Source organism: Sapajus apella, unplaced genomic scaffold, assembly GCF_009761245.1.
Source record: "Sapajus apella isolate SASKATOON/1434 unplaced genomic scaffold, GSC_monkey_1.0 scaffold29, whole genome shotgun sequence".
In the NCBI taxonomy this organism is placed as follows: domain Eukaryota; kingdom Metazoa; phylum Chordata; class Mammalia; order Primates; family Cebidae; genus Sapajus; species Sapajus apella.
Window position 1 is genome coordinate 23875329 of NW_022436969.1, and position 16391 is coordinate 23891719.

Here is a 16391-nt window from a genome sequence, read left to right on the forward strand (position 1 = left end):
GTGAAGTGATGACATGTCCTTTTTGCGAAGTCTTTATATTTATCATTAATTTTTTTTCCTCAGGATAAATTCCTAGATGTAGAATGTCTGAGTCAAGAGGCCTTTGATATGTACCGCTTAATTGCTCAACCAAAAGTTGTACCACTTGATAGTCTCATAGTGGTGTGTGACCATTTCCATTTCTTTGCACTTATCTGTGTGATTTTTTTTTCCTCTTTGCTCTTTGAGGGTGGGAATTCTTGAATGCTTCTGTTCATTTCCCCATATCAGATACTCAGCAGATTTTTATAAAATGAATATCTAACATTGCTGTGTGTCTTTATGTGGTATTTGTTAATGAAAATGCCACAATACATTTTATAGTAGCTAAACAGATGCTTCATTCAGTGGGAATATCCTTTACAATTTTAGATAATTAATTTTAAACATTGGATTTGTGATTGAGTTATTTGCAAGATTATAGGCACATAGGAATGATTTTTTGCTAATATAGATAGCTGGAGGACTGGAGAATTCCTGATGTGAGCTACTCTTCTTTTTCAGATGCACGTTAGAGACCTTTGGTTCAGCAGCTCAGCAGCAGCAGCAGCCTCCCTGTGAGCAGGAATTGTCTCTCTTGGCCTGCTCGCCTGCTGGTATGAGCAGGCTGACGTATGTGTCCCAACCAGAGAGCTCCTATCCTACCACAACCACAGATGATGGCCTGGAGGACTGCAAGGTGGGCAGCCACTTGGATTATTTATTACTAAGGCTGTCAACTCGTAAAGTATTACAGATGTTTGATTCAGACTACAGTTCAAGCCTGTAAAACTTCCGTTTCTCTTTTACCTTTAAAATGATTATTGTATGTGTACACATATTAAATACCTACTCATGCTGGTAGTCACAGAGGTACACATATTTTAGGATCTGCCCTCAAAGAGCCCTGTCTGGCAAGGCACATTGTGTAATGAAGTGCACCATGCTGCTCACATACTATTGGGACTCAGAAGGTGGGGGTTGGAAGTCTGATTGCCTGGAGGGTGCTTCAGCAAAGGTTTTTGGCAGGAATAAATACACTGAAGCCATACTCTGCAGGACTGCTAGGAGTTAGGCAGAGAGGAAGCAGAGTTAACACACGGGGAGGTGGAGAGTTGTAAGATACACACTGCATCTGAGGTGCTCCAGGAAGTTTAGAATAGCCACAGTGACTCATGTCAGTAGGGAGAAGTAGATGAGGCTAGAAGAGGGGTGGCCAAACCGTGAACCGTGCTGATTTTAAAATATCAGGGTTTGAAGGCTTTTAAGCAGGTCACTGTCATGATCTGTTTTGATTTTGTTTTTTGTATTTTTTAGAAATGGTCTTGTTCTGTCACCCAGGCTGGATTACGGTGACACGATTACAGCTCACTACAGCCTGGGACTCCTAGTCTCAGATGATCCTCCTGCCCCAGCCTCCCAAGTAGCTGGGATTACAGGTGTGCACTAATCACACCTGGCTAATTTTTAATTTTTTCGTAGAGACAGGGTCTTGTTATGTTCCTCACGCTGATCTTGTACTCCTGGGCTCAGGTGTTCCTTCTGCCTTGGCCTCTCGAGTAGCTGGGTCTATAGGTGCCCACCACCACACCTGGCTAATTAAAAAATTTTTTTTGTTAGAGACAGGGTCTTGCTATGTTGCCAGGGCTGGTCTTGAACTCCTGGCCTCAAGTGATCTTCCTGCCTTGGCCTCCCAAAGTGTTGGGATTACAGGAATGAGCCACCAAGCCGAGGCTGGTTTGATGTTTTAAAAGCTCACTCCAACAGCAGTGAAGAAGGAGGGATCAGGAGGAACAAAATTAAAATCAGAGATTTGTCATGAGACCACTGTAGTGGTTCAGGCAAGATACAGTGCTCACTTAGGCCAAGGCAATACCAGTGGGGATAGAATAGAAGATCAGAGAGATTTATGTGGGAGTAGCTAGTGTTACCTGTTTTTGTGTGTGTATGTTGTGGATGTGAAAGTGTTCAGTTTTTTAATGAGCTAACTATGACTGCTGTGGGTATGCTGCATAGTCCTTTTCCACCAAGCTACTGAAGAGTTACTGAATACACAGCATAGTGTTAGAGCATTACACTCTTTTCTTTGATAGCTGTCTTTTTCACGTTGTTGTTGATATTGAGTCTGCATACTCTTAACGTAGTGGTTGAGCGCTGGGCTATCGTGTCAGATAACTTATCTTCTGCCTCCTCAGACAGATTACTAAACTTCCCTCAAAATCTGTTTCTTCATCTGTAAGGAGGAATAGTATGTGAGGGCAGTGCTGGTCACCTAGTAAGTCACCACTGGATACATATTGTTATTATTAATTGGCAAATAATACAGTCTTTGTGTCTTAGTGTCTTTATTTCTGAAGCTTTGGCCAGGAGAAATTTATAAACCAAGTACCAAAGCAGTCAGTGAAGGTTACATCTATCTAGTCTCCAAATTTCAGCTGGTCCAACCCACAGAGCTGTAGGTGTTACTCCTCAGGTTATGTATTATGTACAAAGAAATAAGTGTGGACATTTACTGGGATTGTTAATTTCATGCTTCATAGAACCACAAAAGTTTAGAAATGGGAGAGGGCTTAGAACACATAAAAGTTAACATCTTTGGCTGGGCTTGGTGGCTCACACCTGTAATCCCAGCACTTTGGGAGGCTGAGGTGGGCGGATCACCTGAGGTCAAGAGTTCAAGACCATCCTGGCCAACATGGTGAAACCCCATCTCTACTAAAATACAAAAAAATTAGCAGGGCGTGGTGGCAGGTGCCTGTAATCTCAGCTACTTGGGAGGCTGAGGCAGGAGAATGGCTTGAACCCGGGAGGTGGTGGTTGCAGTGAGCTGAGGTTGCGCCATTGCGCTCCAGCCTGGGCAACAGGAGCAAGACTCCATCTCAAAAAATCAAAACAAAAAAAAGTTAACATCTTTGAATCTTCAAGCTTAGGCAGCAGCATGGACAGATGGTGGGGTGGGGCCCTGCTAGCCTACTGAGCTAATGCCTGACCTCAAGGTTGTTATTTCAAACTTGCTTGCCCCCCCCCCAACTCATTCATTACTAATTTATTCAGATTTTTATTGTAAAGTTTACACAAATCCCTTAAATCTTAAAAAACTTATTAGACCTGATCCTTTATCTGTGTAAAATTTTCAGATATACTTAGCGTATATCTCCTATTTATTTTCTTATAATTCTTTTTACAAAACAACAAACACAAATTTTCTAATGTAAGCCTGCATTTCACAACTGCAAGACTACTTTTTTTGTGTAAATGAATTTTCAAAGAGAAACTTCATGGACATCTCTTTGTTACTTGAGCTTATAGCAGCATAGTTTCGAATTGTTATATTAAGTTTATCTGTGGATTATTAAAAATAAATTTTGTTGCACTCAGAGTGATATCACCAGCGAGTTGAGCACCACAATTATTCAAGCCAGTCCAGCCCCATTGGAGGAACGGGATATGGAAAAATTGAGAGAAAACGTTCCATTTCAGAATAGAGGGAAAGGAACATTGTCATCTATTATCCAGAACAACTCTAATACTAGAAAAGCAACTGAAACTACTTCTCTGAGTAGCAAGCCTGAATATGTGAAACCTGACTTTAGATGGAGTAAAGATCCTTCCTCCAAAAGTGGAAATCTGTTGGAAACCAGTGAGGTAGATTTGACATCAAACCCTGAGGAATTGGACCCAATCAGGCTGGCTCTCCTGGGCAAGTCAGGTCTGAGCTGTCAGGTGGGGTCAGCCACATCACACCCTGTGTCCTGTCAGGAGCCTGTAGATGGTGATCGAAGAATAATTCCTAAAGATATGTCAACTGCTGGCCATGAGTTCAGTGGCCGGGTTTCTCATCAGACCACCTCTGAAAGCCAGTGCGCTCCTATTCCCAGAAGCACAGTTCATGGTTCTGTGACTGACATGCGGAGCATGCCTGCTGCTCTGCATGCAGTCTTGATGCAACCCTCTCTCAGCACAGCTCCCTTCGCTCAGCAGTATTTGGGAACTCTCCCTTCAGCTGGAAGTGCCGCCTTGCCTCAGTGCCATGCTGGCAGTACCACAGTCTGTGGCTTCTCAGGAGGCCTTCCCTATCCAGCTGTTGCAGGAGAGCCTGTGCAGAACTCAGTGGCTATGGGAATTTGTCTAGGACCAAATATCAGCTCTGGATGGATGGGTACCTCTTCCGTCTGTAACCCATATTGTAAATCCTTAAATGAGAACCTGCTAAGCACAGCAAAACCTTTCCCTGTGCCGTCTGTTGGTACGAACTGTGGAACTGAACCATGGGATTCAGGAATGACATCAGGATTGGGTAAGATGCTTTTTCTCTATTATTGTTGCTTGCTATTATTTTCTCAAATGATACCACAAAGCTAGTTTGTTTCAAGGAGTTACCGGTTAGCATTAATTCCTTGTAAGTTTTGTGTTTCTTCCTAAACTGAGAACACCATAATATATTTCTGTGCAAGGATCCCTGAAGTTGGCTTAGAAAAAACGTTGCACTATGCAGGTGACAGGCTGTATATGACTTTGTCTTCTTTGTCTCTCTTTTGTTCTGCCATTGCAGTTTTATGGTTATTTCACATAGGAAATAGCAGTTAAGAGTTGAATGCCAGAATGAGTGAGCGCTTCCACCTGTGAGTCTCTGGGTGGCTGTTGTGGTGGAGAGGCAGCACTCAGGTGTGTCTATGGGGCAGCTTCTCTCTTGCTGACCGTCACTCTGCCTGCCGAGCTGGTAGCTGTGCTTTTCCTGACATGGTACACACCGCTACTGGGGTGCTGTCTTCTCTGCCCTCTGGAGCACCTATGTGAGGATGTTGGAAGATAGGTGGTATTGTTAAAATCTGATAGGTGTCCACATCTGGAAAGAGCCTCTGGAGTTTGTTTGTTTTTAGCATAAGCAGTGACATGATTTATCAGAGAAAGGGAAGAGATTGCTTACAGGCACTAACCTCAAAGAATTGATTAACTGTAATTGCGAGCTTGATCCAATTTTAATTTTCTTTTCCTGAGCTGGATGGAAGCAGGACAAAATTGTTGGCAGGCCTCTGAGGCTCATGCAACGTCAAGGACTCCATCTGGAGCGCTTTGACTCTAGCTCTGAAGTGTAAACAGGCCATCTTATAAACTCATTGCCATTTAACAGATTTGGCTTATAATCAGGGGTTTGCTGTAACTTGCATTTTTGACTGTGTTTTATTCTCACCCAGGGAGTGTCCGAGTGCCTGAGGAGTTGAAGCTTCCTCATGCCTGCTGTGTCGGGATCGCTTCCCAGACCCTCCTCAGTGTGCTCAACCCAACGGACCGTTGGCTGCAAGTCAGCATTGGGGTCCTCAGCGTTTGTGTTAATGGTGAAAAGGTAGTTTTCTGTGTCTTTCTCATTTAACCTAACAGTTGCATTGTGATTAGGTGCTTGATTTCCCCTGACACAGTCATTGCCATGGCATCTTTTTCTCAGGCCCCTTTTGTTCTAGTGCTTATAGAGTGTAGAGTGAAACAGTATGTTTTGCATTTTCCATCATTTTTTAGTATTTACATTTTATTGTTATTTATTTGTAAAATCCTATAAATTTGCTTTTAGTGTTATTTAAATCATTAAAAGCACCGAGTTTGTGGTTGCTACTTGTTAGTTTTGTTAAAGGTGATTGAATATAAGGTAACTACAATTTTTTTTTAAAAAAAGGAAAGCAGTTACTCTTGGAGCTTATGGCTTCATTTGGCAAGGGGAGTCTTTTTGACTAATTTATTTGATGATTTTCTTACATGAGCTTTTGAAATACCTGGAAATGCAGTTTTAATATGAATTCTTGTGACAGAGGCCTCTTACATAATCAACTACAGCTGTATAATTCTAGACTCTAAATCTTCTCTCCTGGTTACAGTGACCATTCAAATATCGATGAGTAGGTAGGGGATGTATATGGTCAGCCGCTGTTTTGAAATATCCCAGTTTTACGACCGTTGCTTGCGAACCAGCATTGGTGAATGTGTTTCCTCTTCCCTTGTGCCTCTTAGTGGCCGTTGTTTGCCTGGTAAAATAAGATTGCCTCCCCACAATCTTGGCTTCTCCCCTCTACTTCAAGTCCTCAGGTTAGATGAAAAGCGGGTGATTGAAGGAAAGGGTTGAGGGTGGAAGGCGGGCTGTGGAGACTTTCTAGGGGCATCTTAGAGTCTGTGAATGAAGCAGTGTTGTCTTTGGAAGTGGGGAATAGAAAAGAAGATCCCCATTGACAGTGAGGAGGGAGGACAGCTGGAGTTGTCACTGCAATCTAGGTGGGGTCAGGGCTGTGGGACCACAGCGATTGGCCTGACTCTTCCCCCCCCCCCCCCGTTCGGCATTGTGTGTCCTAGAGAGATTTAGAGGGCTATGAAAGAGTGACCCTCGTCAGTGCCCTTTTTAAGACAACTGAGGGTACAGGTCAATATGTCTGCTTGGAGATGGACTGGGGAGACAGACTTGGTGCAGCAAGAACATTCAACTTGTGAAGCATTTGACACATTGTACTTTAGAGACCACGAGTGACAAGGTTTTGACATTTCTGAGGAGATAATAAATGTCTAAATTTGGCAGTTTGATTGATTAGGAAAAAGGAATCTTAAACTAGGTAATTCTACTTGATTTTCAGTGTGAAGCCATTAATAACAAACTTTGTGGCTCTTGTTTGAAGGTGGATCTTTCAACACATCATTGTTTAGTTTTCAAGAATAAAGTCATCATAAGACCTCATGCCACAGAAGAGATAAAAGTGCTTTTTATACCATCCAGTCCTGGGGTTTTCAGATGCACATTCAGTGTTGCTTCTTGGCCATGTTCAACAGATGCTGAGACTATCGTACAGGCGGAAGCTTTGGCCAGCACCGTCACTCTCACTGCCGTTGCCGAGAGTCCTGCTATTGAGGTATCTGTTTGTAAATGAGTCATTGTCATACCTGGCGTTTTAAAGAAGACTGTTTAACCGTAGAAGTAAAATTTGGGGAAAAGAAATTTGTGAACAAAAATGCTACAAAAGTAGTTTCAAGCTAAACTTTGTTTCTCAATGTCTTTTTATTCCAAAATTTAAAATTATTTTTAGTTTTACAGAAACACAAGTATACTTGCTAAGATGTCTATAAAGCAGAGTATAAGGTTAAACACTATTTTCCAACTGATTTCCATTGTTTAATTAGATGTGCACTTAGCAACATGCCAGTGGTTCATATTCTTTTTATATTTCTGCACCTGGAGGTTATTTGCTGGCTAGAAAAGTTTCCCTTCTCCAGTCTCCTATTTTCTGGAAGCTAAAGAAATTAGGTCTAGCCAAGTTGGGATAATAAATGGTCATTGGATTATATGCTCATTTAGGATGATGGTTCTCAACCCTGGCTGCACATTGGAATAATACTGGGGTTTTTTAAATGTACCCCAATACCTGAGTCCCACATAGACTGACTAAATCAGAGTGAGGGAGGGGGTGGCTACCTCTCGGTAATTTTTAAATCTTCCCAGATGATTACAAAACAGCCTTAGTTAACAACCACCGCTTTACAAGAGCTGTCTCCTCTTAGTTGATAGTGAAATCAGAACTAACATACTGAATGAAATTAAGGAATGTGGCAGGGAGAGATGGGAGGGTGCAGGACAGCGGAAAAGCAGAACAGGTCTTGATACAGTAATGGGTCACTTAACAGGGATATGCCCTGAGAAATGTGTCCTTAGGCAATTTTGTCATTGTGTAAATATCACAGAGTGTACGTACACCAACCTAGATGGCATAGCCTTCTACACACCTAGACTATCTGGGAAAGTCCATTGTTCCTAGGCTATGCACCATTGTTCCCAGGCTATGCACCATTGTTCCCATATAGCTTGTTACTGTACTTAATACTGTAGGCAGCTGTAACACAATGGTAAGTATTTCTATATCTAAACATAGAAACGGTACAGAAAAAATGCATTATCAAAGATTTTAAAATGGTACATCTTATAGGGCACTTACTAGAGGACTAGAAGTTGCTCTCGGTAAGTCAGTGATGAGTGAATGTAAAGGCCTAGGACATTACTGTACACTCTTGTAGACATTATAATACTGTACACTCTTGTAGACATTATAAACACTGTACATTTAGGCTACACCAAATTCATAAAAATATAATTATACTATGATGTTATGATGGCTATGATATCACTAGGTGTTAGGAATTTTCCATCTCCATTATAATCTTATGGGACCACTGTCTTGTATACAGTCATCATTGACCAAAACATCATTATGTAGGATGTGACTTTTAACTAACTTTAAAAGTTAGTTGATTTCAGCTGGGCACTGGCACACATCTGTCAAGGTGGGTGGGTTGCTTGAGCCCAGTAGTTCAAGACCAGCCTGGGCAACATAGTGAGACTTTGTCTCTACACAAAATTTTAAAAATTAGCTGGGTGTAGTGGTGCATGCTTGTGATGCCAACTCCTCCAGAAGCTAAGGTGGGAGGATCACTTGAACTCAGGAGTTTGAGGCTATCATAAGCTGTAATCACACCACTGCACTCCAGCCTGGGCAACAGAGCAAGACCCAGCCTCAAAAAGAAAAATATTATTTGATTTCCTAACATATGAGTTGAATTTAACACATTTAGCTAACCACACTTAACAGGTGTACTGATGTCCTCCTAAAGTTAGTTAGTTGTTTCAAGCCAGGTGCAGTGGCTCATGCCTGTAATCCCAGCACTTTAGGAAGCCAAGGTGGGTGGATCACCTGAGGTTAGGAGTTTGAGACAAGCCTGACAACATGGCGAAACCCAGTCTCTACTAAAAATACAAAACTTAGTCGGGCTTGGTAGTGCATGCCTGTAATCCCACCTACTCAGGAGGCTGAGGCGGGAGAATTGCTTGAACCCAAGAGGCAGAGTTTACAGTGAGCTGAGATCACGCTATTACAATCCACCCTGGATGACAGAGCAAGACTGTGTCTCAAAAAAAATAATTAGTTGTTTTATTCCACAAAGCTGTAACTGTGACTTGCAATTTAGAGGTGGGTGTTCGGGATGAAGGACAGGGCAGCTACTCTGGGAGACTGGTGAGAATCACAGGGTTTTCCTCATAGTACACGTTCTTCAGGGGAATGCTTAGTAACCTAACGTAACAACTTTATTTTCTTATGGGCGTGAAGGAGGAAATCAATTGTAAATGTTCTCATAAACTTTTTTCACGTTTTAGTATTCCTGTACCCTTATGTTGTTATCTGCACATGTTAAAAACTTTTAGTGATCTTTTCCTTTTTGCGTAAGTGCCATTTTATATACTTCTCAGTCAGCTCTGCTCTGCTTGCCCTTCGCTAGGTCAGGGTTTTTCAGCATTAACACTATTGGTATTTTGGGCTAGAAAATTCTTTGAGGGTGGAGAGGGCTGTCTCCAGCAGTATAGGATGTTTAGCAGTGTCCCTGGCCTCTACTCACTGGATGTCAGTAATACCCCTTACCCCACTGTGATAACCATAACATCTCCAAACACGGTCAAGCCACCTCTGGTAGGAAGCACTGAGAACTGGTGCTATTAACTTCCTGCATTTCAATACATTCTACTATATTAGGCTGTTCAGCTTGCCCTTAAAGCTGCTTACCTTTCTGTAGCAGACATGATAAATCACCTCTATGCAATATTTGGCATTGTTGTGTCTCAAGCGGCTCACATATATCAATGGTGTTTGGTAGTGGAAGGCAGTGGTTCCCTACTGATATGCTCGTTGGAATCACCTGATGAATTTCAAAAACTACTGATGTATGTGTCTGAGCTATGAGTCCAACAAACAGACAAATTTGGGAACCACTGGTGTAGGGAATAGTTCAGTGTTATTCAGGCCAATTAACGCTGCCTTCTTGGAGGAGTGGAACTAGAGGAATTAGGCCCTGATGGCTCAGCAAGATTTGATTACGGAACAACATTCCATATGAGACAGTGTTCAGGAATTATACAGAGGCCATATGCATAGAAACTGTTAAATTACTTTCTCAACGTGAGAAAGGGGCTCCCAGTACATAATGCAAATGTTACAGTTTAAAGTATATGTACCGTTATTTTGGATAGATATTGCCAACTAGCTCTCTAACTTATATTTGCAGAAGAAATGTATGCAATACTGTTATTGCTAATGTTTGGTATTGTTAGATTTTTTTAAAAAAATCATTCTGGAGTGGTATGTAATTTTTTGTATTCTTCATTTTTCTTTAAAATATTTTTGTGGGTACCTAAATAATTAAATATATCTATCGGGTACATGAAATGTTTTGATGCAGACATGCAGTGTGATATAAGTACATCATGGAGAATAGGTTATCCCCTTAAGTATTTATCTTTTGTGTTACAAATAATCCAGTGATATTCTTCAAAGTTATTTATTTATTGATTTATTTTTTAAATTTGTTTTATTGCATTTTAGGTTTTGGGGTACATGTGAAGAACATGCAAGATTGTTGCATAGGCACACACGTGGCAGTGTGATCTGCTGCCTTCCCCATCACCCACATCTAACACTTCTCCCCATGCTATCTCTCCCCAACTCCCCTACGCCCACTGTCCCCCCCCTATTTCCGCCCAACAGACCCCAGTGTGTAGTGCTTCCCTCCCTGTGTCCATGTGTTCTCATTGTTCAACACCTGCCTATGAGTAAGAACATGCGGTGTTTGATTTTCTGTTCTTGTGTCACTTTGCTGAGAATGATGGTTTCCAGGTTCATCCATGTCCCTACAAAGGACGCGAACTCATCGTTTTTGATGGCTGCATAATATTCCATGGTGTATATGTGCCACATTTCCCCTGTCCAGTCTGTCATTGATGGGCATTTGGGTTGGTTCCAGGTCTTTGCTATTGTAAACAGTGCTGCAATGAAAATTCGTGTGCACGTGTCCTTATAATAGAACAATTTATAATCCTTTGGATATATACCCAGTAATGGGATTGCTGGGTCAAATGGGATTTCTATTTCTATGTCCTTGAGGAATCGCCACACTGTCTTCCACAATGGTTGAACTAATTTACACTCCCACCAACAGTGTAAAAGTGTTCCTATTTCTCCACATCCTCTCCAGCATCTGTTGTCTCCAGATTTTTTAATGATCTCCATTCTAACTAGTGTGAGATGTTATCTCAATGTAGTTTTGATTTGCATTTCTCTGATGACCAGTGATGATGAGCATTTTATCATATGTTTGTTGGCCTTATGTATGTCTTCTTTTGTAAAGTATCCATTCATATCCTTTGCCCTCTTTTAAATGGGCTTGTTTGTTTTTTTCTTCTAAATCTGTTTTAGTTATTTGTAAATTCTGGATATCAGCCCTTTGTCAGATGGGTAAACTGCAAAAATTTTTTCCCATTCTGTTGGTTGCCAATTCACTCTGATGACTGTTTCTTTTGCCCTGCAGAAGCTGTGGAGTTTGATTAGGTCCCATTTGTCTATTTTGGCCTTTGTTGCCAATGCTTTTGGTATTTTGGTCATGAAGTCCTTGCCTATGCCTATGTCCCGAATGGTTTTGCCTAGATTTTCGTCTAGGGTTTTTATGATGGTGTTAGGTCTTATTTTAAGTCTTTAATCCATCTGGAGTTAATTTTAGTGTAAGGTGTCAGGAAGGTATCCAGTTTCTGCTTTCTGCACATGGCTAGCCAGTTTTCCCAATACCATTTATTAAACAGGGAATCCTTTCCCCATTGCTTGTTTTTGTCAGGTTTGTCAAAGATCAGATGGTTGTAGATGTGTGGTGTTGCCTTCGAGGCCTCTGTTCTGTTCCATTGGTCTATATCCCTGTTTTGGTACCAATACCATGCTGTTTGGATTACTGTAGCCTTGTAGTATACTTTGAAGTCCAGTAGTGTGCTGCCTCCCGCTTTTTTCTTTTTGCTTAGAATTGACTTGGCTATGCGGGCTCTCTTTTGGTTTCATATGAAGCTTAAGGTGTTTTTTTCCAATTCTGTGAAGAAGGTCATTCGTAGCTTGATGGGGATAGTGTTGAATCTGTAAATTACTTTGGGCAATATGGCCATTTTCACGATATTGATTCTTCCTAACCATGAACATGGAATGTTTCTCCATCTGATTGTGTCCTCTCTTATTTTGTTGAGCAGTGGCTTGTAGTTCTCCTTGAAGAGGTCCTTTACATTCTTTGTTAGTTGTATTCCCAGGTATTTTATTCTCTTTGTGTCAATTGTGAATGTCAGTTCATTCTTGATTTGGCTCTCTTTAATTCTGTTATTGGTGTATAGGAATGCTTGTGATTTTTGCATATTGATTTTGTATCCTGAGACTTTGCTGAAGTTGCTTATCAGTTTCAGGAGATTTTGGGCTGAGACCATGGGGTCTTCTAGATATACAATCATGTCGTCTGCAAATAGAGACAATTTGACTTCCTCCTTTCCTATTTGAATACCCTTTATTTCTTTTTCTTGCCTGATTGTTCTGGCCAGAACTTCCAGAACTATATTGAATAGGAATGGTGAGAGAGGGCATCCTTGTCTAGTACCTGATTTCAAAGGGAATGCCTCCAGTTTTTGCCCATTCAGTATGATATTGGCTGTTGGTTTGTCGTAAATAGCTTTTATTATTTTGAGATACGTTCCATCAATACCTAGCTTATTGAGGGTTTTTAGCATAAAGGGCTGTTGAATTTTGTCAAAGGCCTTCTCTGCATCAATTGAGATAATCATGTGGTTTTTGTCTTTGGTTCTGTTTATGTGATGTATTATGTTTATAGACTTGCATATGTTAAACCAGCCTTGCATCCCCAGGATGAAGTGTACTTGATCATGGTGGATAAGCTTTTTGAAATGCTGTTGCAATCGGCTTGCCAGTATTTTATTGAAGATTTTTGCATCTACGTTCATCATGGATATTGGCCTGAAGTTTTCTTTTCTTATTGAGTCTCTGCTGGGTTTTGGTATCAGGATGATGTTGATCTCATAAAATGATTTGAGAAGGATTCCCTCTTTTTGGATTGTTTGGAATAGTTTCAGAAGGAATGGTACCAGCTCCTCTTGTATGTCTGGTAGAATTTGGCTGTGAACCCATCTGGACCTGGGCTTTTTTTGGGTGGTAGACTCTTAATTGCTGCCTCAACTTCAGACCTGGTTATGGGTCTGTTCAGGGTTTCGGCTTCTTCCTGGTTTAGGCTTGGGAGGAGGCAAGTGTCCAGGAATGTATCCATTTCTTCCAGGTTTACTAGCTTATGTCCATAAGAGTTGTTTGTAATAATCTCTGATGATGGTTTGAATTTCTGTGGAATCTGTGGTGATATCCCCTTTATCTTTTTTTATTGCATCTATTTGGTTATTCGCTCTTTTCTCTCTTATTAATCTGGCTAGTGGTCTGTCTATTTTGTTGATCTTTTCAAAAAACCAGCTCCTGGATTTGATTTTTTTGAAGGGTTTTTTGTGCCTCTGTCTCCTTCAATTCTGCTCTCATCTTAGTTATTTCTTGTCTTCTGCTCAGTTTTGAGTTTTTTTTAATCTTGCTCCTCTAGCTCTTTCAATTTTGATGATAGGGTGTCAATTTTAGATCTCTCCTTGCTTCTCATGTGGGCACACATTGCTATCTATTTTCCTCTAGAGACTGATTTAAATGCGTCCCAGAGATTCTGGTATGTTGTGTCTTCATTCTCGTTGGTTTCAAAGAACATCTTTATTTCTGCCTTCATTTCATTGTTTATCCAGTCAACATTCAAGAGCCAGTTGTTCAGTTCCCATGAAGCTGTGCGGTTCTGAGTTAGTTTTTGAATTCTGAGTTCTAACTTGATTGCACTGTGGTCTGAGAGACTGTTATGATTTCCGTTCTTTTGCATTTGCTGAGGAGTGATTTCCTCCCAATTATGTGGTCAATTTTAGAGTAGGTGTGATGTGGTGCTGAGAAGAATGTATATTCTGTGGATTTGGGGTGGAGAGTTCTGTAAATGTCTATTAGGTTAGCTTGGTCCAGGTCTGAGTTCAAGTCCTGGATATCCTTGTTAATTTTCTGTCTGGTTGATCTGTCTAATATTGACAATGGGGTGTTACAGTCTCCCACTATTATTGTGTGGGAGTCTAAGTCTCTTTATAAGTCATTAAGAACTTGCCTTATGTATCTGGGTGCTCCTGTGTTGGGTGCATATGTATTTAGGATCGTTAGCTCTTCTTGTTGCATTGATCCTTTTACCATTATATAATGTCCTTCTTTGTCTCTTTTGATCTTTGTTGATTTAAAGTCTATTTTATCAGAGATGAGAATTGCAACTCCTGCTTTTTTTTGTTCTCCATTTGCTTGGTAAATCTTCCTCCATCCCTTTATTTTGAGCCTGTGTGTATCCTTGCATGTGAGATGGGTTTCCCGGATACAGCAAACCGATGGGTTTTGGCTTTTTATCCAATTTGCCAGTCTGTGTCTTTTGATTGGGGCATTTAGTCCATTTACATTTAGGGTTAATATTGTTATGTGTGAATTTGATACTGCCATTTTGGTACTAGCTGGCTGTTTTGCCCATTAGTTGATATAGATTCTTCATTGTGTTGATGCTGTTTACCATTTGGTTTATTTTTGGAGTGGCTGGTACTGGTCGTTCCTTTCTATGTGTAGAGCCTCTTTCAGGAGCTGTTATAAAGCAGGCCTGGTGGTGATGAAATCTCTGAGTACTTGCTTATTCGCAAAGGATTTTATTTTTCCTTCACTTATGAAGCTTAGTTTGGCTGGATACGTAATTCTGGGTTGAAAGTTCTTTTCTTTAAGGATGTTGAATATTGGCCCCCACTCTCTTCTGGCTTGTACGGTTTCCGCTGAGAGATCTGCTGTGAGTCTGATATGGGCTTCCCTTTGTGTGTAACCCGACCATTCTCTCTGGCTGCCCTTAGCATTTTCTCCTTCATTTCAACCCTGGTGAATCTGACGATTATGTGCCTTGGGGTTGCTCTTCGTGAGGAATATCTTTGTGGTGTTCTCCCTATTTCCTGGACTTGAATATTGGCCTGCCTTGCTAGGTTGGGGAAGTTTTCCTGGATAATATCCTGAAGAGTATTCTCTAGCATGGATCATTCTCTTTGTCGCATTCAGGTACACCTGTCAAACTTAGATTAGGTCTTTTCACGTAGTCCCACATTTCTTGGAGAATTTGTTTATTCCTTTTTACCCCTTTTTCTCTAATCATGCCTTCTTGTTTTATTTCATTGAGTTGATCTTCGACCTCTGATATCCTTTCTTCTGCTTTGTCAGTTCGGCTGTTGAAACTTGTGCATGCTTCGCGAAGTTCTTGTGTTGTGTTTTTCAGCTCCATCAATTCACTCATATTCCTTTCTAAGTTGTCCATTCTCGTTAGCATTTCGTCAAATCTTTTTTCAAGGTTCTAAGTTACTTTGCATTGGGTTAGAACATGTTCTTTTAGTTCACAGAAGTTTCTTACTACCCACCTTCTCAAGTCTGACTCTGTCATTTCATCACACTCATTCTCCATCTAACCTTGTTCCCTTGCTGGTGAGGAGTTGTGATCCTTTGTAGGAGGAGAGGTGTACTGGTTTCGGGTGTTTTCATCCTTTTTGTGCTGGTTTCTTCCCATCTTTATGGATTTACCTACCTGTTGTCTTTGTAGTTGCTGACTTTCAGGTTGGGTCTCTGAGTGGACGTCTAGTTTGTTGATGATGAAATTATTTCTGTTTCTTAGTTTTCCTTCTAACAGTCTGGCCCCTCTGCTGTAGGACTACTGAGGTTCACTCCAGGCCCTGCTTGCCTGGGGATCGCCTGCAACTGCTTCAGAACAATACGGGTTACTACCTGTTTCTTTTTCTGCTATCTTTGTCCCAGAAGGATACCTGCCAAATGTCAGTCTGTTCTCTCCTTTATGAGGTGACTCTTTGGATGTTCAGGGGTCAGGGCATTGTTTGAGGAGACAGTCTGTCTTTTATAGGAGCTCAAGTGGTCAGCTGTGAGCTCCATTGTTCATTCAGAGCTGCTGGGCAGGTACGTTTAAGTCTGCTGCAGAACTCATAAACCGGTTTTTGTTCCCAGGTGCTCTGTCCCAGGGAGTTAGGGCTTTATTTATGAGTTTACATTGTGCTGCTGCCTTTTTTTTTTTTTTTTTTTTCCAGGGCTGCCCTGCATAGCAAGAAGGCATCCTAGTCACTGCCTGCCTATAAAGGCTTTGCTGAGCTGCAGTCTTGTTTATATGGGCATAGTTAGAACTGCCTTGGCAATGGTGGCCCGCCTCTGTATTGGCGGACTGTCTCTGTAATGCCAGGTTGCCTCCGCAACGGCAGGCAGCCTCAGCAATGGCGGATTGCCTTGGCAACGGCAGGCTGCCTCAGCAATGGCATCCGTAGTGGTGGAGTGCCTAGGTAATGGCGGACACCACTCCCCCACAGAGCTGGACTGTCCTGGGTTCAGCTGCTCTTGCTGTGAAACTCTCAATCCAGA

The 16391-nt window shown here is 41.4% G+C and overlaps 1 protein-coding gene across 12 annotated transcripts in view; it reads left to right on the forward strand.

Moving 5' to 3' along the window:
* The window catches only part of CEP192 (centrosomal protein 192), a 132466-nt gene that overhangs the window by 67630 nt on the left and 48445 nt on the right, over nucleotides 1-16391 (forward strand). For all 12 annotated transcript variants that reach the window (XM_032293452.1, XM_032293445.1, XM_032293446.1 and 9 more), the window contains 4 exons: nucleotides 544-718; nucleotides 3397-4315; nucleotides 5214-5362; nucleotides 6672-6902. In XM_032293452.1, coding sequence (XP_032149343.1) covers nucleotides 544-718; nucleotides 3397-4315; nucleotides 5214-5362; nucleotides 6672-6902 — 1474 coding nt within the window. The remainder of the gene's footprint in view (nucleotides 1-543; nucleotides 719-3396; nucleotides 4316-5213; nucleotides 5363-6671; nucleotides 6903-16391) is intronic.